The following is a 23,386-nucleotide window of genomic DNA, read 5'->3' on the forward strand; positions in this document are numbered from 1 at the left end:
TGGTGTTTCATGAAGCATACTTATATTGTCCTAGTAGTGCCCAGAAGAAAACAACCATCTCAATTGCATTATCCACTTTTCAATTAAAATATAGAATCGATTTCTCTTCCTGGATATTGTTCTACGTAGCATGACATTTTACAAAACCAACTGACAGAGCTATAGAACCAGATTATCACGGTCCAGCTTCAAAATGTGGGTAAAGAAGCTATTAACCTATAAAAGAATTTTTCCTTTGAATTATATACATTAATTAACAACAATAAAAACCCTTTTATGTTTGAATGCTGTTTATTTATGTTTAAGTAAAAGTAGCAAATGTTACATACGTCATTTCCTTAAGAATATTTATATTGTGTGTAACCACATGGTTATCATCAAGCAATATTTATGGAATGTTCCCTGGGTCCACAATACTGAATTTTGAAGTTATTGTATGCTTCCTCTTTCCTAAGTTTTAAATGTAACCCTTGCACACTGAAAAAAGTATGGCTTGGCATTGCAGGGTGGTCATGTGTGACAACCTGGCTTCAAGTGAAAACATACCTTGATGGAAGGATATTTTACCTTTCGCTGATTAAAAAGTGTTATTCTCCTTTTTTGTGATTATCAAATCCATATAATTTATTTTAAATTCTTTTTACTTGTGACACAATTACAACAAACCAGTAAACTATGCAGAGTAGTCATATCACTGATTAAATGTACGCTTTAGATGAAATTGATGCTTTTTACTCCCCATCTGTATTAAATATATTTTGGTCAATTAAAAGTTAGACCTATGTCTGGTGAGCAAAAATAGAAAAAGATTATTCTGCAAGTTGATTCATTGTTTTAGCAATCGCAAACTTGGATTTGCTCCTGTTTCAGGAGTACAGTGGAATGGTTTAATATTCAAATAAAAAAGTATTGCTGTTCTCATTGTCATATTCCTATTTTATATATTTTAAATAACCAAATCCCCGTATTTTTATTGCTAAAACATTGTGACTTGTAACTTAGTCATAATTACCAGATTTTAGGTTGACCTTGCAACTTTCGGGTTTGTGAACCTTTATTTCATTGAGGACCTTTCCTAAGGTGCTTGTGCTAATGGCTAAAAAAGATATAATGGGGAGTCATCTGTAATAATGAACACCCAACAATTGATTAGGACGATGACAAATCTTAGGGGATAAAGATGTTTGTTGCCATGATATGAGCTATATCTTGTTAAGCTACTTGTACAGAAAAGAATTTCAATATAGGGAAACACACATTTTAAAAGAAAACACACTGCATGCTTATTTGACTGCTGGACATTTTTCTGCTTCAATGTGTCAGTGGTTTTTCGGGTGGAATCTACATGCAGTTCTTTGGCAAGCTTATTCTCTCAGGAGAGCTCAGCAGTCTCATAGCCATCTCACAGCCTGTCTGTCTCTGCACTCGTCTCTCCGCTCACTGCCAAGGAGGTCTCCGCTTCTCCAACAAAATCCATGGTTAGATTTTGAACTGAAGATGCTTGGTTTCACATACCTAAAATGCCTATAAAAACCAGATTTCAAAAAAAGACAGATTCATGTCACTGTTTTATCATATTTTTGCAATTGTACAAGTTGCTTTTGTGTCTACTACAAATCTTTTGCTTCAACTACAAATTGCTAATAAGAACTGTTACTACTGATGTGCTTTAGAAATAATTTGATCATTCATTCAGAGGAAGTCTAGCAGAGAACAATTAAAGTACTTAACATTTTAAAATCCTTTATCTCGAGTGACTAAACACACACACACACACCAACAACTTTGTACTAAGGAAAGTTTAAAACACACAAAATAAAATGAACGCACGTGTAATAGTTAAGGTTTCGTGTCAAATTGACTGCGCCAGAATTCTCAGTGATTTGGCAGATGAGACCTAATAATCTCCCATGATGAGATCTAACAATGTAACCACTTCCATGAGGACATCAGCTGTGAGCTGCCAATCAATTGAAAGGATGTTTTCTCCGGTGTGTGGTCTGCTTCCAACCTAAGTAGTAGATACAGTGGAAAAGCTTGCTTGCTTTCTGTTGAGCCTGGATGCTGCATCTGACTCATCATTCAGCCTCTGGTTCTTTGAGCTTGAGCCAGAAACCTGCTCTCTGACCTAAATCTTGGGCTCATCAGCTCCTGTAACTAGAAGAATTCGAAGTCTCCAGCCTGACATCTGACCCACAGACTTGGAACTTGCCTCTGTAACATTGTTAGTTAATTTCCTCGGTGTGTACACACACACACACACACACACACACACACACACACACACACACACACACACACACATGGTTGCTGTCAGTCTGAATCCATTCAATAGGCAGTGAGTTTTATGTGTACATAATAAGCCTGGTAGTGCTCCAGGTAATCAGTGGATTGCTAACTGCAATGTTAACTGCAGGAGAAATTGGAGGCCATCTACTCTCATAAATATTTACAGACTCAGAAACTCTATAAAGGATTGTTATGTGTCAGAATCGACCTGATGTCAGTGGGTTAGACATAGATATGTAAGCTGCACTGGTTCTACTTCTTTAGAGACCCCAGTTTAAGAAACACCCATGTACCCATCAGCCATCTCATAAAACTACCAACACTCCTGTCACTCTTCATTTAACCTTTACTAAATGCTTATTAAGTGTCTGCCACTTTCCCAAGCTTGCATGACCTCACTCAAATGAACTAGACTAGAGGTGGACTTACTGTGAAGAGCTGAAGGCATTCCTGCGTGGAGCAACCAGTGAATGACTCTGCAGCTAACTTAAAGGCTGTAGGTCTGAGTTTACTTAGAGATGCTTCAAAAGAAAGGCTTGGAGAACTACTCCTGAAAAATCAGCTACGGAAAGCCCTGTGGCGCATACATGGAGCCATGTCTGATCTGACATACATGGACCCACCGTGAATCAGAGTCAACTTGATGGCAACTAGTTCATCAAACTTACTTGCAGGGGTACCTTCCAAGAGAGAAGCCCTAGCAATATCTTCACATCTTTAGATCTATTTTTTGCAAAATCTGAAAGCAATAAAACAAAACATTGCAACTATAATCTGTTAAGACTGTTGGCTCTTTCCACCTTAATGGCCGTGAGTCACCCTTCTTCCTCCTGTTGTCACCAAAGAGCAACAGTGGGGAGTTGAGATATGGCTAAGGTTTGACTGGAATAGAACGCTGTGCTCCGCCATTGTTGGTCATTCCCATTTGGAACATCTTCAAGGAATATTCAAGAGGATTCACTCCATCTCACTACCATTGAGTTGATGGTGACTCATACGACCCTGAAGGAGAGGGCACAACTGCCCCTGTGGGTTTCTGAGACGGTAGCTCTTTATGCAACCTTGTGGTTAGCAGTCCAGTGTGCAACCCCCAAAAGCCATCACCTTTTATCACGCAGATATAAAAAAACTCAAGCTTTTGCTGATTCAAAAATAATCCTAAAAATCACATATGACTAATAAGGAATTGAGAATTTAAAAGAAACCTATATAAACTGTCAAAAATTAAAAGCAAATTTCCATCTTTCTAAAGCAAGGTCTACTGCAAAGTTGTTGAGGAGGGAATCAATGTGTATTCAACCCACACAAGAAGTGGAAAAAGTATTTTAAAGATATGATTTAATAAAAACATTGTACAATTCTCCACATTTAGTTATATATATATTTTCATTTTATAAATATTTATTGCCAACTGGTATGTTTGATCTTTTTTTTATCATTTTATTGGGGCCTCTTATAGCTCTTATAATGTTCCATACATCAATTGTATCAAGCATATTTGTACCTATGTTGCCATCATCACTTACAAAACATTTTCTACTTAAGCCCTTAGTATAAACTCCTCTTTTTTCCCCTCCCTCCACCAAGAATCCTTGATCAATTATATATTATTATTATTTTGTATCTTACATTGTCCCTTGGCTCCCTTCACCCACCTTTCTGTTATTCGTCCCCTTGAAGGGGGCGGGGGCGACTGTCTGTCCAACCTGGTGATGAGTTCCCTCTTTCTTCCCCTTCAGCCTCCCAGACCATCCCCGCATCCTCATGCTATTGCTACTCCCACTACTGCTCCTAAGGGGTTTATCTGTCCTGAATTCCATGTCTCAAGAGCTCTCATCTGTACCAATGTGTGTTCTCCAGTCTTACCAGATTTGTAAGGAACACTGGGTCATGGTAGTGGGGGAAGGAAGCATTCAGGAACTAGAGGAATGGTGTGTGGTTCGTCAGTGCTATACTGCACCTTGGTTGAATCAACATTTTGTGATATTAGAGGAACTTATTAGCTTTCAAGCATTATGTAATTCATTTTCTTCTGTTAAAGAGATATTAAACAGAATTGTATCTGTAATTTTGTGCTCTTTTTCTTAAAGTGAGGGTCACTCTAAGTCAGAATCTACTCAATGGCAGTGGGTGTCTTAAAGTGAGTTCTCCAAATTCTACAAGTTCTAGGTTCCAGAAATCCTGAATCCTTTCCTGAAATATGTATTATTACCATCTTTGTTTAAATTGAAGCGGATCACGTGACTTGCCAAAGATCATATAGTTATTAAGTGGTAGAGTAGGATTAATTAAAAAGTTTTACGACCTTAAAACATTAGGTAAGATACACACCAAACCAACTGCTGTCAAGCTGATTCCAAATTATATCAACCCTAGAGGACAGAGTAGAATCACTCCCTCGGGTTTTTGAGACTGTAATCTTTACAGGAGGCACACCACCTCCTCTATCTCTTGTTGAGTGACTGGTGGGTTTGAATCATCAACCTTGTGGTTAGCGGCCAACCACTGAGTGCACTGTGCCACCTGGGCTCCTAAGATATTATATAAGAAGAACAAAATGTATGTTAGTCTGGGCTGTCTCTTAGTCAATTAATTTAACCTTTTTGTGCATTAGTATAATTCGCTCCAAAATAAAATCACATTAGACTAGGATGTCTTAACCTCAAAACAATTGACCTTTTGGCTCAGGTAATTCTTGGTCACTACAGGATATTCATTGTCATCCCTTGGTCTACCTATGAGAGACCAATAGCATCTCCCCGTGGTAGCAGCCAAACATCTATCCAGACATTGCCAAATATCCCCTGCAGCTACGAAAGTAAAAACCGCCCTCCTGATCTTCTTGAGTACAGCTGTATTTGCTCATCTTTAAGTTACAATATGGATAGATGGCATTAAAGGAACCCCGGTGGTGCATTGGTGAAGTGCTTAGCTGCTTTAGAAGATTTGCGGTTCAAATCCAGATGTGGCATCTCGTTCCCATAGGGCCTTACAGCCTTGGAAACCCTATGGAGCAGTTCTACTCAGTCCCACAGTATAGCTATAAGTCAGAATCAACTGGATGGCAGTAGGTTTAGGTTTTCTGTTAAACTTAAAAGAGCGAAATAGAACAACAGACCACTAGATGGTGCTGTATCTGACAAATTTATTAAGTCTGTCTACATTATGTGCCTGTTATCTTTCCCAGCATGTTTTCTCAGTGCATTTGAAATCCTTTGAAGTGAGTTAAATTTCAGTAGGAGGACATCTGCCAATTAAAAATATTTCCTCTCTAGTGTTAATGTCCACTTATGACTCCATTTCCCCAGCCATTGATTCCAACTCATAGTGATCCTAGATTATGATTCTACGCATATATATTTCTAGTCCAAGCAATTTTCCTTGGCAAGTGCTCAGGTCCAGAGACGCTACATTGTGTTTATTGTAGGAGATCTGTCTGTTCTTTCAACTCTATGTAATGCCACAGCCAGGTGATTTCATAACACTGTGAGGCGAGTGACAGATAAAAATGAAGCTGAAATAAAATCCTTCTTAACTTTAATTTGTTTAATAAGCTGTTGGGCTGATATAAGCAGAGATGGACTGTGTGTCTCACCTTGGCAGTATGATATATTAAAAAGTCAGAAGTTAGAATATAGAATATTAAAATTCATTCCTGAGCTTTGAAATATAATAATGTGATCCAAGAGAAAGCCCTATGCCTTAGGAATCTGGTTATACAATATTTAGAAAGGGAACCTGTTCCTCATCTGACAGAATTCCAATATTAAAATGATGAGTCATAAGGGCGTCTGTCCTTCTCCAGGGACTGACTGGTCTCTCCTGACAACATGTCCAATGTGCAGGAGGTGACATCTCACCATCTTTGCCTCCAAGAACATTCCAGCAATACTGTTTCCAAGACAGATCTGTTTGTTTTTGGGGAGTCCATGGTACTTTCAATATAAATGCATGCATTCATTCTGTAGCCTTCCCTTATACAATGTCCAGCTTTAACAAACATATGACGCGACTGCAAATACCCTGGCTCGGGTCAAAGAAACCTCAGTTCTCACACTGATGTCTCTAAAGAGGTCTTGTGCAACAGATTTCTCCAAAGCAATGCATCATTTGATATCTCGACTATTGGTTCCATCAGCGTTGACTGAGGATCCAAGTAAGAGGGCATTCTTGACAACTTCAATATTTTCACTTGTCATGATGTTTAGCTATTGTGAGGATTTTGGTCTTCCTGACATTGAGTTGCAATCCATATTGGAAAGGCTACAATTCTAGATCTTCATCAGCAAGTGTTTCAAATCCTCCTCCCTTTCAGGAAGCAAGGCTGTGCCATCTGCATATCAAACAAAGGTTCTTAGTAAGGCCTTTTCCTACCATTTTTCTTCATAGTCCAGCTTCTCTGCTTATTTGCTCAGTGTACAGATTGAATAAATATGGCGGAAGGATGCCCTTGTTCTGTTGATTCATGTACAGGTTCCACATGAGCACATTAAGTGTTCTAGAGTCCCTATTCTTCCCAAGACTGTGGTTATGATCTACAGTGTAGATTCTACACAATTGAATGTCTTTGCATAATCAATGAAACACAAGTGAACATTTTTCTGGTATTCTCTGCTTTGAGCCAAGATGCATATGACATCATCAATGAAATTCTCTTTTCCACGTCCTCTTCTGAATCTGGCCCGAACCTCTGGCAGCTCCCTGTCAATGTGCGGCTGCAACGGTTGTTGAATAATCTTCAGCAAAATTTTACTTGTATGTAATATTAATGATATTGTTTGATTTCCAATTCTGTGGGGTCTCCTTTCTTTGGAATGGATACAAATAAAGATTTCTTCGAGTCAGTTTGGACAGTAGCTGTCTTCCAGCTGGCATAGCCTAGTGAGTGCTTCATCGATATGTTGAAATGGTTCATTTGGTATCCTGTCAATTTCTGGAGTCTTGCGTTTGGCTAATGCCTTACGTGCAGCCTGAGGTTTCCTCCTTCATGACCATCAGTTCTTGGTCATCTGCTCTCTCAACATGGTTGCATGTCAACTAGTTCCTCTTGATATGGTGACTCTGTGCTCCTTCCGTCTTCTTTGCTGCTTCTTGCATCAATCAACATTTTGCTCATAGAATCTTCTCATATGCAACTCGATGCTTGAATTGTTTTCCCTCTCTGACCTCTTGAGCTATGCTGAGCGTGTCCTTTCTTCTTGGTTTTCTAATTTCAGGTGTTTGCACATTTCATACAATACTTTGTCTTCTTGAGCTGGCCTGTACATTTTTCTGTTTAGCTCTTGTACCTCACCACTTGCTCTGGCTACTCTATATTCAAAAGCAAGTTTCAGAGCCTTTTCTGATACTCACTTTGATCTTTTTTTTGTCCTGTCTTTGAAATGATCTTTGCTTTCTTCATGTATTTGTTGTTTGTTTGTTTTAAATCATTTTATTGGGGGCGCATACAGCTCTTATCACGATACATGCATGCATCCATTGTGTCAAGCACATTTGTACATATGTTGCCATTATCATTCTCAAAACATTTTCTCTCTATTTGACCCCTTGGTATCAAATCCTCATTTTCCCCTCCCTCTCCAACCTCTCTCCCTCATGATCCCTTGATAATTTATAAATTATTTTTTTCATGTCTTATACTGACCGATATCTCCCTTCACTCACTTTTCTGTTGTCCGTCCCCCAGGGAGGGGCTTATATGGAGATCCTGGTGATTGGTTTCCCCTTTAGCTTTCTTCATGTATTATGATCTTGATGTCACCCTACAGCTCATCGGATCTTCTGTCATTAAGTGTTCAATGAGTCGATCGTATGTTTGAGATGTGCTCAAAATTCAGGTGGAATATAGTAAAGGTTGCATTTTGGATCTTAGTAGACTTATATTTTCTCATACTTCAACTCAATTTTCCTGGATTTGAACTTGAACTTACATATGGGAAACTGATGGTCTGTTCTATAGTCAAAGCCTGTCCTTGTTTTGGCTGATGATACTGAGCCTTACCATTCTCTCTTTCCACAGATGCAATCAATTGGATTTCTATGTATTTTGTCTGGAGAAATCCACATGTATAGCCAACATTTATGTCATTGAGAAGAAATTGTTGCCCTTGCAAAAGTCTATCCCATGGTCACAGTTTCATTTCTATCACCAAGGCCCAATTTTCCAGCTATTCTTTCTTCCTTTTGTTTCCAACTTTAACATTTCAATCTCCAATAATTAGCAATGCATCTTGATTGAGCAATTAATTTCAAACTGAGGAGGTTAGTTGAATTCTTCAATTTCTTCATCACTGGCTTTAGTAGTTGGTCCATACACTTGAATAACAGTTGTACTGACTGTTTTTTATGTGTGCATGCAGATGGATGTGATCCTGACACAAACAGCACTGTACTTCAAGAGAAATCTTTAAAAAAATAAATAAAAGGACATTTATTTAATTTATTTTTTGTCATTTGTTCTTAAATCATTTTATTGGGGGCTCTTTCAGCTCTTATCACAATCCATACAAATATCCTTTTAGATGATAAATCCAACCTCATTCCTCTTGAATTTGTCATTCTCAACACAGTAAACCATATGATTATCTGATTCAAAATGACCAATATCAGTCCATTAATGCCAAGGTTATCAATCTTTATGCAATCCACTTCATTTCTGCTGACTTTCAATTTTCCTAGAGTTGTACTTCATACATTCCAAGTTCCAATTATTACTTGCTGTTTGCAGCTCTTTGTTCTCATTCGGAGTTGGGCCCCATCAGCAAATGAAGGTCCTGGAAACCTACTGGCCTCCATGTCATTATGGACGACTTTATTTTGAGAAGGCAGCCTTTCCGCAGTCATACCTTGAGTGCCTTCCTAGCTCAGGGGTAGCCTGGTGGCTCAGTGGTTATGAGTTGGGCTGCTAACCACAAAGTCAGTAGTTTGAAACCAGCTGCTCCACAGGATTCTACTCCAAGTGCATTCTACCCCCTACACAGTTATAGTCTTTGAAACTCACAGGGGCAGTTCTGCTCTGTCCTTAAGGATCACTATGAGTCGGCATCAACTCTATGGCAGTAAGTTAGGGTATTTTTTGGGTCCAATATGAAGTGCTCATTTCCAACACTGACTAATTTCTCAGATGGATAACCTGTTCCATCTTTGTAGTCTGTTCTTAGACCAAACATACTGCTGAAACTGGTTCATCTTGGGTGACCCTGCTGGTATCTGACCAACCAATGACAAAGTTTCCAGCATCATAGCAACACACAAGCTACCACAATATGACAAACTGATAGACTAAGTGGTGGTTTTTCAATAACACAATGAAAATATTCTGGTAAATTTTATTACTAAACAAATACAAATGAAAAGCACTAAAGATCTAAAGACAAGGGGAAACAAGGAAGTATTAGGAAGGGACTCCTTAATGCTTCTAGCTAACGGCTTGTACACATATCAGACTACTATTTAGATTTGGAAGGTTAGTCTCATTAATGTGCCTCAGATTTTCTAAAGGTTTAAATCTCCCTGGTTCTAGAGAAACATTTCACAAATTGTCATTTCCCTCTTTTGGCTACTTTCCATATCACCTTCCATTAATAGGTGTTCCATTAATAAAAAACTGTTTCCCAGCAAAACATATTTGGAAAAACACTACCTACTAGGTGCCTTGCTAAGAGGTTTGTGGTACAGCAGGGCATCAGAGTATTATGTGACCTGAAAGGTTTGGAAAAGAAAATCTGTGTGACTTCAGTTAGCATTCCCCAAGTTTAAATCCCCTAGGGACCCTGTCCCACTTTCACCCCTGCAGGAATACCTATTAGAATTCCTCATGTTCCTAGCACTCTTTAGTAGGTATTTTGAACATGCTGATCTGTAAAATACAAACACGTATCACAATATTTTATTGCCACATTTAAAGCATTATGAATATTTTAAAGACTTACCAAATAGGCCTACTTGAAATCCTGAGAGTTAAGATTTTTGCCTAAATTTGGCTTCTTGGTACAATTATTTAACTTTTGCCCTATCATTCTTCTAATTGAAACATCATCTGTGTTGGGAAATAACTGTTTTGTGGCTCCTGTAAATAAATAAAATAAGGGTTCATGAGAGAGGGAAGGGGAGAAATGAGACGCTGATACCAAGGGCTCAAGTAGAAAAAAAATGTTTTGAAAGTGATGATGGCAACAAATGTATAAATGAGTTTGACACAATGCATGCATGTATGGATTGTGATAAGAGCTGTACGAGCCCCCAATAAAAGGACTAAATAAGTTAATTAATTAAAAGGAAAACAAAAGAACAATAACATAGAAAAACATTCTGGGGCCTTTGCATTTTAAAATTTCAAAATTTTAAAAACAGGGAGAAAACATCAACCATAACTCACTGTAACTTTGTATCCATTTTGCAAAAGCAGCCCCAAATCCATGAGATATTTAAATTCAGAAATAACCAAGAAGAGGTTTCAAAGCAAATTAGAGGATAGAAAAAGTTCTATATTATACATTGAGAGAAGGCCTAGTTGTTTTTTGATGATACTAATCAACTTTAATACTACTATTAATAACTGTAATCTCCCTTGCTTCCTGAATATTAGCAGTTTGTTATTTTTCATTCCCAACATTAGTTGAAACAACTAAATTTTGATTTGTGCTTTTCAACCAAGAAATGCCATATGAGGATTTCAGGTTATCCACGCATGGGTTTATTAAAAAAAACACATATTTAAACATGTCTCTGCACACGGTGGTTGGCTACACACCAGTTGTCTCAGTAATACATTACTGTTAGTCTTGTCAGGGTGTCTTTGAAAAAAAAAAGGAAAGTTTCTGTGTTTTGGAAAAATAACTATGTGGGGGTCAGGGTTAATATAAAAAACTTGACTAAAACACGAGTGGACAAGTTCATAAATCATTGAAGCATCAAGTTTATAGGAACCATGTCCCATATAACAAGTTTTTAGCTAAATCAAGTGTTTTAAGGAAAGTCGACTGACCTCAAAGATAAGCCAAAAGAGGTAAGATCATCAACCTCGATGAATAAAAACCTCGGGCTGCAGTCTAGAAATTAATGGAAGGAGTTACCATTTTTCAATAGCTCCGTCCTTACATGGTCCCATATTTTCCAATTTTAAGTGTGTAACTCAGTCTCAGCAAACGTTAGGCTCAACGGGTGCCAAAGGGTATTCAAAGATAAACTGGCTAATAGAGCTGACCTTCCATCACTCTTTTAAGTAACATTAAAGCAAATAAAGCCAAATTTATGGAACGCATTATAAGTGAGAATGAGTCTTGCATTTACTAATATGATCCAGAGAGCACAGTCCAATCAAAACCCCATCCTCTGAGAGGATCTGCTGGGCCAGCCAAAACTAAAGCAGACAGGTCATTTCAGATGGGTATGGTGACTGGTTTGGGGACTTTTTTTTTTAATATGGAACGCTTATGAATTTGCATGTCATCCTTGCGCATGGGGCCATGCTAATCTCTATCGTTCCAATTTTAATATATGTGCTGCCGAAGCGAGCACTGGTTTGGGGACTTTCACGTGGTCATCTGGATGGATTTTCTCCAAGAACATGATATAATTGTGGGCTATGTTAGTAAGAAGCTTTCAGAAAATGGAAAACTGCATTGGTGCATTTGAAGGTAGCAAAGGCTACCCTTCGAGAATTTCATTAGGAAACTACCCTACCCACCCTACAGCCCTCATCTGGCCCCTTCAGACTCAAAGAACATTTAAAGGGAACACGATTTAGGTCTCTGGAGGATGCCCAAACAGCCATTTTGGTGTGGTGTCAATCTAAGAGGAGACAATTCTTTGAGGAAGGGTGAGAGAGATGGAAACATCACCTTCAGAAGAGGCTGGACATGGATGGAGGATATGTTAAGAAAAAAATAGCCTCACATTGTGGTGTTTTTATTTAATAAAGGTTTCTATGATCATCTAATAATATTTTCTGAATTACCCTTGAATTATTGATATATAGAAAGACGAGATTCAGAGAATTCTGTATTTGTTGTAGGGGAAATTTTTGATGAAAAATTAGACAACTAGACTTAAGGAGACTTATTCATTTCAATCCATAAATTGGATACTCTAATTAATGTTTATATAGACACCAATACTTTCTAGAATACTTTTTGAAACCTCTTTGTAAAGATGAGTGATGTAACAGCATAAGAAAGAATAAGATACACTCTGATACTGAATTTTTGTTAAAAGTTTTTCAATTTACTTTTCTAAAAGCTGCAAATAAGTCATTCAAAATTTTCAGCAATGTAAACATTATAAAATAATCATGTTTAATATAAAGACTTTTTATAACATTACCAATATTCAGTAATAACAAAAATAAATTGGGGGAAAATAGGACTGTGAAAGAATAAATTGACCTTGAATGACAGCATCATTTCAAATTCACATGAAAATAGAATGTAATCTTATAATCACCTATGATCTCTTGAACTTCATTCTGATTCATGGCAGGCTTCACCGCTTTGTCTCGTGACGTGGAGGATTTGGCTCCTGTCAGGCTGTGTGTGGCCATGTACTCATTGGTGTAAAGCACTTGCATTAAGTCATTAATAAACTTCTGAGGCTTGCTCTTATTACAGCGGGCAATCTGCCATTTTTCAATCTTGAACTAAAAAATAAAAAAAATAACCGATGTAAGAGAAAAAGAAATATCTGGAGATATACAAAGAGGCTTCAAAAATTTGTGAAAAGGTATAATTAAAAGATCACAGATTTTTTCCCATGATTTTTCAATTCCCCTATTTTAATAATTGAGTTTAGACATACAAGAAAATGATATCAACATCCGTTATGGTAAGTTATTATGCTTATAATGTGCTTTGCATTTCAGGGGTTAGAATTAAATGCTATCTTTGAAATAATTCCCATGATTTATGAAGTTCCAGAGTATACACAAATTCTTCTCACATAATCTAAGATACCTGGGTAGTGCCAGTAATTTCTGCTAAACTTTTCATCTGGTGGTTGGTAGGCCACCCCTACTCAGAAGTCACATGAAAAAAAGGCCTCTGATCTGCTTCTATAAAAATTATAGCCCCCAACAAAAAAATAAATAATAGCCAAGAAGACCCTATGAAGTATTTCCACTCTATAACACATGGGGGAAGCAGGAGCTTGAATGGACTCAATCACAATGGGTCTGATTTTGTCATCTGCATTGGGAGCTTGAAGGACTACTCGCATCCTCAACACTTAATGCCAAGTGTGCCAACTTTACCTGGAAAAATGGAAATTACGGGCATGATTAAGGTTAAGGCCTTTGACATGGGGAGATTATCCTAGATTATCCAATGCTCATTCTACTGAAGAGTTCTTAACAGTGGAACAGGCAGGGGCAGAAGAGTAGGCCGAAAAATGCAGCAGAAGGATGAATGATTTGAAGAGTGAGAAGAATTTGATCTGCCAGCAAAGAAGGAAGAAGTCACTGAATGTAATGGCCTCCAGACATGGGAATGGCTTTCATTTACCATTAGTAAGAAAACAGGGATGTCAAAGAACAAAACAAAACACATCATGAAAGAAAAGCTTGTATAGTGTTTTGTTCTTTGTCAGTGGTTTGTTTTTGTTGTTTTGTTGTCTGGTTGTATACTGTTGCTTTGTTTTCCTCTGTCTTGTTTTCATGCATGTTAGTGTCTCCACAGGTCTGTGAATAGGACAGGCTGGATGAACTATCTGGAGGAAAAACAATGGGACCGACATTTCTGGGGGGACTTGGGGTGGGGGGAGGTGGGTGGTAAGGAAGTGGTGTTAACAAACACAGGGACAAGGGAACAACATGGGACCCAAAATGGTAGTTAGGGGGGAGTGGCAGGCCTGGTGGGGAATGATCAAGGGTAGGGTTGCTTAGAGAAGAGGTATAGCTGTAGCCCAGGTGGGGACGGAGCATGGTAGTAGGGCAGGAGGAAAGTCAAGGGAGATGGAGGAAAAAGCTAGGAGTCAAAAGGCATTTATGGAGGTCTAGACAAAAACATGTACATGCAAATATATATAGGAGGATGGGGAAATAGATCTATGTGTCTATATTTATAGGTCAAGTATTAAGGTGGCTGAAGGACCTTGGGCCTCTACTCAAACACTCCCTCAATGCATGAATACTTTCTTTTATTAAATTGGAACTCTACGATGCTCACCCTCCCGACACAACTGCTAAAGCCAAAGCGGGTGAACAAGAAAATGTGGTGAAGAAAGCTGATGGTGCCCGGCTATCAAAAGAGATAGTGTCTGGGGTCTTAAAGGCTTGAAGGTGAACAAGCGGCCATCTGGCTCAGATGCAATAAAGTCCACATGGAAGAAGCACACCTGCCTGTGTGATCACGAGGTGCCAAAGGGACCAGGTATAAGGCATCATGCAAAAAAAAAATTATATATATACCATAGTGAATGAAGGGGGCAGTGCAGAGTGGAGACCCAAGGCCCAAGTGTCGACCACTGGAGATCCCCTCATAGAGGGGTTTAGGAGAGGAGATGGGTCAGTCAGGGTGCGATGTAGTACCGATGAAGAATGCTGGATCCTGGATGCTTCCTCCCCCCAACTACCATGATCCGAATTCTACCTTGCAGGACTGGATAGGGCAGAGGCTGTACACTGGTGCATATGGGAGCTGAAGGCACAGGGAATCCAGGGTGGACGATACCTTCAGGACCAGGGTGCGGGGGGCGATGCTGGGAGAGTGGAGGGTGAATGGGTTGAAAAGGGGAAACTGATTACAAGGATCCACATGTGACGTCCTCCCTGGGAGATGGACGGCAGAGAAGGGAGGGAAGGGAGACTCCGGATAGGGCAAGATATGACAAAATAACAATCTGTGGATTATCAAGGGCTCATGAGGGAGGGGGGAGCGAGGAGGGAGGGGGAAAAAAAAGAGGACCTGATGCAGAGGGCTTAAGTGGAGAGCAAATGCTTTGAGAATGATTAGGGCAAAGAACGTATGGATGTGCTTTATACAATTGATGTATGTATATGTATGGATTGTGATAAGAGTTGTATGAGCCCCTAATAAAATGTTTAAAAAAAAGAAAGAAAACAAGGATGTCAGTTTTACACCCCCTGGAATTGAATTCTGCACAAACCAGAATGAGCAGACAACAGCGTCTCCCCTAAAAGATTTCTCCAGAAAGGAATGCAGTCCTGACACCTTGCATTTAATCTGGGAGAAGTGTACCAAATTTCTGACCTACAAACTGTGAGACAAGTTTGTGTTAGTTAGAATCTCTACACTTGTCATTATCTGTTATAGCAATAATAGGAAACTGAAATACGAGGATTCAAAAATTCAGAATGTTAGATTATTAGTTAGCATTTTTTCTTTTAAAAATTATTTTATTGGGGACTTATACAACTCACATCATAATCCATACATCCATCCATTCTGTCAAGCATATTTGTACATTTATTGCCATCACCATTCTCAAAATATTTTCTTTCTACTTGAGCTCTTGGGATCAGCTCATTTTTCCCCATCCCTCCCCAACACCCTCCCTCACTAACCCTTGATAATTGATGAATCATTCTTATTTTATCATGTCTTACACTATCTGACATCTCCCTTGACCGACTTTTCTGTTGCCCTTTCCCCAGGCAGGGTGTTATATGTAGATCCCTGTGACCAGTTCCCCTGTTCTACCCCACTTTCCCCTTACCCTCCTGGTATTGCTACTCTCATTATTGGTCCTGAGGGGTTTAGCTGTCCTGGATTCCCTGTGTTTCCAGTTCCTATCTGTACCAGTGTATATCCTCTGATCTAGCTGGATTTGTAATGTAGAATTGGGATCATGATAGTGGGGGATTGGAAGCATTAAAGAACCAGGGGAAAGTTGTATGTTTCATCGGTGCTATCCTGCACCCTGACTGGCTCATCTCCTTGCAACTCTTCTGTAAAAGGATGTCCAGTTGCCTACAGATGGGCTTTGGGTCTCTCCTCCGCACTCCCCCTCATTCATAATGATTTGATTTTTGTTCTCTGATGCCTTATACCTGATCCCATCGATACTTTGTGATCACACAGGCTGGTGTGCTTCTTCCGTGTGGGCTTTGTTGCTTCTGAGCTAGATGGCCTCTTTTTTTTCCTTTAAGCCTTTAAGACCCCAGATGCTAAATCTTTTGATAGCCAGGCACCATCTGCTTTCTTTTTTTTAAATATTTCAATATTTATTTTTAAATGAGTTAGAATTATGGATAATTATATATTTTTAAACATTTTATTAGGGGCTCATACAACTCTTATCACAATCCATACATATACATACATCAATTGTATAAAGCACATCCATACATTCTTTGCCCTAATCACTCTCAAAGCATTTGCTCTCCACTTAAGCCCTCTGCATCAGGTCCTCTTTTTTCCCCCCTCCCTCCCCGCTCCCCTCTCCCTCATGATCCCTTGATAATCCACAGATTGTTATTTTGTCATATCTTGCTCTATCCGGAGTCTCCCTTCCCCCCCTTCTCTGCCGTCCATCTCCCAGGGAGGAGGTCACATGTGGATCCTTGTAATCAGTTCCCCCTTTCCAACCCACTCACCCTCCACTCTCCCAGCATCGCCCCTCACACCCCTTGTCCTGAAGGTACCATCCACCCTGGATTCCCTGTGCCTCCAGCCCTCATATGCATCAGTGTACAGCCTCTGCCCTATCCAGTCCTGCAAGGTAGAATTCGGATCATGGTAGTTGGGGGAGGAAGCATCCAGGATCTGGGGGAAAGCTGTGTTCTTCATCGGTACTACATCGCACCCTGACTGACCCATCTCCTCTCCTAAACCCCTCTATGACGGGATCTCCAGTGGTCGACACTTAGGCCTCGGGTCTCCACTCTGCACTGCCCCCTTCATTCACTATGGTATCTATATCTATCTATATCTATCTATCTATCTATCTATCTATCTATCTATCTATCTATCTATCTATATATATATTACACACACATATACATATACACACACATATATATATTCTTTTTTTTTGCATGATGCCACATTTGCTTATGTACCTGCTTTGTCTTCCGCAATCGTATCAGGAAGGTGTGCATCGTGGAATGCCAGGTTAATAGAACAAAGTGTTCTTGTATTGAGGGAGTACTTGAGTAGAGGCCCAATGTAAACCTGGTACCTTAATACTAAACCTATAAATACATGCACATAGATCTATTTCCCTATCATTAACTATAAATATATTTACATATGTACATGCCTGTATTTAGACCTCTATAAATGCCCTTTGCCTCCTAGTTCTTTCCTCTATATCCATTTACCTTCCTCTTGTCCCAGTATCATGCTCGGCCTTCATTTGGGTTTTAGAAATTCCTCTTAGTTATATGGCCTTTTATCAAGCCCTACCAGGCCTCCTACACCCTACTCGCCATTGATTTTGGATCACTTGTTGTTCCCTTGGGCTGTTAGGACCCACTTCCTTTCCCCTGCCTCCCCCTCTCCCATGTCACCCGGAACCGATCCTCCTATTGTTTTCTCCTTCAGATTGTTTATTATACCTATCTTACCTAGATAAACTTGCATAGAAAATAATATACACAAAAACAAGACAGAGCAAAACAAATCAATAAAAGAAAATAAGACAACAACAACAAATAAATGACAAAAAAAAGCCTATAAATAGTTCAAGGTCTGTTTGTTGACCTTTAGGATTGTTTTTCAGTTGAATCTAATGGGGTGCCACACCCTGGCCCCCAAATCTGGTTTGGGTACTCCTTTAGGACTTCCTTGCTCTGCTCCCCTTGCTGTTCGGTTGCACACCCTTAGTGTTTTGCCTTGGTGTGGTGGGGTCAGATCGGCCACAATTCCTGCACTGTATCTCTAGTGTTGTCCCCGGTAGGGCTATTGGTCAGTGAAGGATGCTGTGTCTCATAGTGGGACCGCCACACGGTCCTCTCTCTGTGCATTGGCTGCTCTGAGCAGGGATATCGTCCTCCAGGCTTGGTGGGTCAGGATGTGCTCCACTCTCCCTTCCTCCTCCTTTCATTCGCTCCTGTGTGCTCTGATCAGACTTATCCCTCTCCCTGAGCTGTACCTTCAGTGCTGTCCTCTGAAGTAAATTTTTCTGGGGGCTGTCCATATAGTTGGGATTGGGGCCAGCCCCTCAGACCTCTCTATTGGCTCCCTGCATCATGCTATTATGTTGCATTCACATCTTGGAGCACCGGGTTTAAGTCTGGTCCCTCTCTCCCTATGGAGATATAAACAATCCCTTCCCTTTGGGTGGGTTAGAGCCCTGTTCCCCCACTACCCATGTCTTTTTTTTCCCCATTCTCCTCCCCACCTTTTTAGTTGGCTACCCTCAGTATCCCTGGAATCGGTCTAGCCCCTGTCATAATACGTGGGCCTCACCCCAGGATGTCTGTATACAGCAGCTTTTTCCTTAAACCCCTTTTGCATTTTTTGTAAGCTTAACTCAGCAGACTGAAGTTGTACTTGTCCTTTTGTGCTTGGTTTACTTCACTTAGCATGATTTCTTCCAGTTCTTCCCATGCGGCAATGTGCTTTATATGTTCATCATTGCTTTTTAGCGATGCATAGAACGCCATTGTATGTATGTACCATATTTTTTAATCCATTCATCTGTCGATGGAAATTTGAGTTGTTTCAATCTCCTTGCAATTGTTAACTGTGCTGAGATGGACATTGGAGCACAGATGTCTGGCCATGGTTTGTTTCTTGCCTCTTTTGGGTATATGCCAAGCAGGGGGATTGCTGGGTGGTATGGTAGCTCAATTTCCATCTATTTTAGTTATTGCCAAGTCGATTTCCAAAGTGGCTGTACATAGCTACAGGTCCACCAGAAGTGGATGAGAGATGAGAGTTCTTATTTCTCCACTGCCTCTCCAACACTTGCTGCTTTCTGATTTTTTTAATTAGGCTAACTTTGAGGGTGATAGGTGGTATCTTGTTGTTTTAATTTGCATTTCTCTTATGGCTAATGATCATGAACATTTTCTCATATGTTCATTGGCCATTCAGATTTCTGCTTGTGTGAAACTTCTGTTCAGGTCCTTTGCCTAACTCCTCAGTGTGCAATTAGGTTTTTTTTTTTTTTTCCTTTTTGGAAGCTAGCAGAGTATTGTAGATTTTAGTGATAAGGCCTTTATCTGATGTGTCATAGCTAAAGATGTTTTCCCAGTCTGTGTGCTCCTGTATTATTCTCTTGGTGAATTATTTCAATGTGCGCAGGTGTTTTATCTTTAGTGTATCCCACTTGTCAGTTTGTGACTTAACTGTATTTGTGTCCTTCCCTATTTCTGATAGCCTACCTATTCCCTGCACCACAGTTCTTAGGTTGGTCCGAATCCATCTTTGTTGATCCTAATATTGGGGGTTTTACTTTAAGGTCTGTGATCCACCTTGAGTTTATTATTTTGCATGGTGTGAGATAAGAATCTTGCTTAATATTTTGCAGGTAGATATCAATTTTTTTCTAGCACCACTTGTTGAAGAGGGGATCTGCTTTCCATTGGATATTTTTTGGGACCCTTATCAAAGATCAGTTGTCTGTTTGCTGTTGATTTTATTTCTGGGTTTTCAGTTCTTTTCCATTGGTCTGAGTATCTGTCATTATATAAATACCATGCAGTTTTGACCATTGTGGCTGTATATAATGTGTGCAAGAGTCAGGTAATGCAAGCCCTCACACTGTGTCCTTCTTCTTGAGGAGTTCTCTGCTAATTCGGGGCTCCTTCCCTCTCCATATGAAGTTGGCAATCAGTTTTTCAATGTCTTTGAAGAAAGATGAGAGTAATTGTATTGGGATTGCATTAAATTTATATAGTGCCTTTGGAAGAACTGACATCTTGACTATATTGAGTCTTCCAATCCATGAGCATGGGATAGTCTTCCATTTGTTGAGGTCACTCTTGGTTTCTTATAACAGCATTCTGTAGTTTTCCTCATATAAATCTTTTTCTCTTTTAGTCAGGTTTATCCCTAGATGCTTCAATTTGTGATTGGCTATTGCGAAGGGTACCACCTTTTTGATCTCCTCTTTTGTGATCTTATCTGATGTGTACAGGAGACAATAGACTTCTGTTTGTTGATCTTGTATCCTGCCACTCTTCCACATTCCTCTATTGCTTCCAGTACTCCCCTTGTGGAGCTTTTGGGATTTTCCACATATAAAATTATATTATCTGTGAATAACAATAGCTTTACCTCTATCTCTTATATCTTTTCTTTGCCTTATGCTGTTGGCTAAAACCTCCAGTATGAAGTTAAATAAGAGTGGGGGCAAGGGGCATCCTTGTCTGGTCCCCTTTTTCAGTGGGATTGTTTGTCTTTTCTCCATTGACTACCACTTGGCTGTTGATTTTTCATATATAACTTGCATTATCTTGAGGAATTTTCCTTTCATGCCTATCGTCTTGAGTGTCTTAAACACAAATTGGTGTTGGATGTCATCGAATGCTTTTTCTGCATCTATTTATATTATTATGTGGTTCTTATAGTTTTTTATGTCAATGTGGAGAATGATACTAATGGTCTTACGTATGTTGAACCAGCTCTTCATCCCTGGTATGAATTGCACTTGGTTATGGTGAATTATTTGTTTGATATACTTTTGTATTCTATTGGCAGTAGTTTGTTAAGGATTTTTGCATTGATGTTCATTAGGGATATTGGTCTGCAGTTCTCGATTCTTGGAGCATCCTTGCCCAGTTTGGGTATCAGAGTTATATTAGCTTCATAGGAGGAGTGCGGGAGTTTGCCATCTTTTTCTATGTTTTTGAAGAGTTTGTGCAGGGTTGGTGTCAGTTCTTCCCTGAATGCTTGATAGAATTCTGTGAAACTATCTGGTCCAGGGGATTTTTTTTTTTTGGTAATCCCTTGATAAACTTGTCTATTTATTTTATTGCTATGAGTTTGTTGAGATACCTGACGTCCATTGGGGATAGTCTAGGGAGAGATTTTTTTTTCAAGAATTTGTCCATGTCTTCCAAGTTGTTGAATTCATTAGAGTATAATACTTCACAGTACTGTGTAATTATCCTTTTGATTTCACTAGGGTCTGTTGTAATATCCCCTCTATAATCCCTCATTCTTGCTATTGATATTTGTTCCTTCCTTTCTTTGGTTAGGTTGTCCAGCAGTCTGTTGATTCTGTTTATCCTTTCAAAGAACCAACTTTTAGCAGCATTAATTTTCCCCAAAGTTTTCTTATTTTCACTTTCCTTAATCTCAGCCATTGGTACAACTGTCCTGTTGACTCTGCTCTAGTTGCTGTAAATTTTGTGGCAGCATATCAAACATAAGCCTCTCTTTCATGTGTGCATGTATTGCTATGAAACTTCTTCTGATTACCCTTGCTGTGTCACAAAGTTTTGTTACATCGTGTTCTCATTTTCATTGATTTCTAGAAATTTCCAATTTCATCGCTGATCTGGGCCAGTGCACAGTCCTTTTGCAATAGTTATTTATCCTCCAATTGTTTGCTCTTGTTTTCATCTTCCTTTTGATGTTTTTTCAGCCTTATGGCACAGTGGTCAAGAAGAGAGGTCTAAATGATATCAATGCGCTTAAATTTATGCAGATTTGCCTAATGCCCCAGCAGGTGGTTTATCTTTGGATGTGTGCCATGTGGGCTTGAAAAGAATGTGAATTAGTTTGTATTTGGATGAAAAGTTATATAAGTATCAGGTCAAATTGTCTAATTGTAGTGTTTAGATCTCTAGCCTCCTTGTCGAGTTTCTTTCCCTGTGACCCATCTTTCTCATAGAGCTGTGTATTGATGTCACCTACTGTAATTGTTGAGCCTAGAATTTCTTTTTTCATCTTTTGGAGAGTTTGGTTGATGTATTCAGTGGGTCTCTTATTTGGAGAATATATGCTTAAAATGCTTAGTGGTTGTTTGTCTACCGTTCCCTTGAGTATTATATAGTGTCCATCCCAATCTCTCTCTCTTATTAAAATAATTTTATTTGGGGCTCATACAATTCTTATCACAATCCATACATATATCCATTGTGTCAAGAACATATGTACATTTGTTGCCATCATCATTCCTAAAACATTTGCTTTCTACTTGAGTCCTTAATATCTGCTGCTCATTTCCCCCTCCCTCCCCACTACCCCCTACCTCTCTTTATCTCTTTTTATGGTTTGCACTTTGAGGTCAATTTTATCTGAGATTAGGATCACAACCCCTGCTTTTTTTTATTTGCTGCTTGCTTGGGATATTTTTCTCCAGCCTTTGATTCTCAACCTATTTTTGTCTGTTGTCTTAAGATGTGTCTCCTGTAGGCAGCAGATTGATGGGTTGTGTTTTCTAAGCCAACCTGCTAGCCTCAGTCTTTTAATGCCTGAGTTCAGTCCACTGATATTCAGGATTATTACCTCCATCTGTGAGCTCTGTGAAGTCATCTCACACCTTTTGTGTTGGGTGTTTTCCCACCTCCCTTTCTTATCAGTGTGTTGTGGTGTGTGTGTGTGTGTGTGTGTGTGTGTAATTCATTCTTGACTTCTTTCCATCCTTAAGCCAATGCTATCCCTGGGGCGGTTTTCCTTTTGTTGCCCTCTGGGTAGGGTTTTTCTATGTGGCGGTCTCTTATTTGTGCTCAGTGAGTGCTGTTCTTCTGCCCATACTAGGTCAGCAAGAATATTTTGTAGGGCTGGGTTTCTTTTAACATATTCTTTGTGTTTTTCCTAGTCTGGGAAGACTTTTACTTCTCCATCTATCTTGATCAATAATTTGGCTGGATAGAGTATTCTTGGGTTTGTGTTATTGTCTTTCAGTTTTTGGAATATGTTACTCCACTCTCTCTTCTTCATAGTCTCTGCTTATAGGTCTCAGGATATTTTTATTTGGGTACGTTTATATGTGATTGCTTGTTTTTTCCTAGCTGCTCTCACGCTTTTCTCCTTTTCTTCAAAGTTGGATAGTTTAAACTATTTGAGCCTTAATGACTTCTTCTTGGAATTAAGTCTAGCTGGTGTTCTTTAAGCCCCTAAATGGTTGCCTGGTTTTCATTCATTAAGCTGGGGAAATTTTCTTCTAAGAATTCTCTCACTATTGTTGCAGATGACTTCTTTGTTCTGTCTTCTTCCAGTAATCCAATTATTCTGATGTTCCTATT

General features: G+C 39.3%; 1 protein-coding gene and 1 non-coding gene across 2 annotated transcripts in view; both read right to left on the reverse strand.

Moving 5' to 3' along the window:
- Nucleotides 1-295: 295 nt before the first annotated feature.
- The window catches only part of BEND6 (BEN domain containing 6), a 62,092-nt gene continuing 39,001 nt past the window's right edge, over nt 296-23,386 (reverse strand). The window contains exons 6-8 of the mRNA XM_075554048.1: nt 12,733-12,925; nt 10,221-10,357; nt 296-1,524 (exon numbers count right to left, since the gene is read on the reverse strand). Coding sequence (XP_075410163.1) covers nt 10,230-10,357; nt 12,733-12,925 — 321 coding nt within the window. The 3' untranslated portion in view covers nt 296-1,524; nt 10,221-10,229. The remainder of the gene's footprint in view (nt 1,525-10,220; nt 10,358-12,732; nt 12,926-23,386) is intronic.
- LOC142453951 (U6 spliceosomal RNA) lies at nt 11,707-11,808 on the reverse strand. Its single transcript, XR_012785502.1, has one exon. It is a non-coding gene; the product is annotated as a U6 spliceosomal RNA (small nuclear RNA).

Source organism: Tenrec ecaudatus, chromosome 7, assembly GCF_050624435.1.
Source record: "Tenrec ecaudatus isolate mTenEca1 chromosome 7, mTenEca1.hap1, whole genome shotgun sequence".
In the NCBI taxonomy this organism is placed as follows: domain Eukaryota; kingdom Metazoa; phylum Chordata; class Mammalia; order Afrosoricida; family Tenrecidae; genus Tenrec; species Tenrec ecaudatus.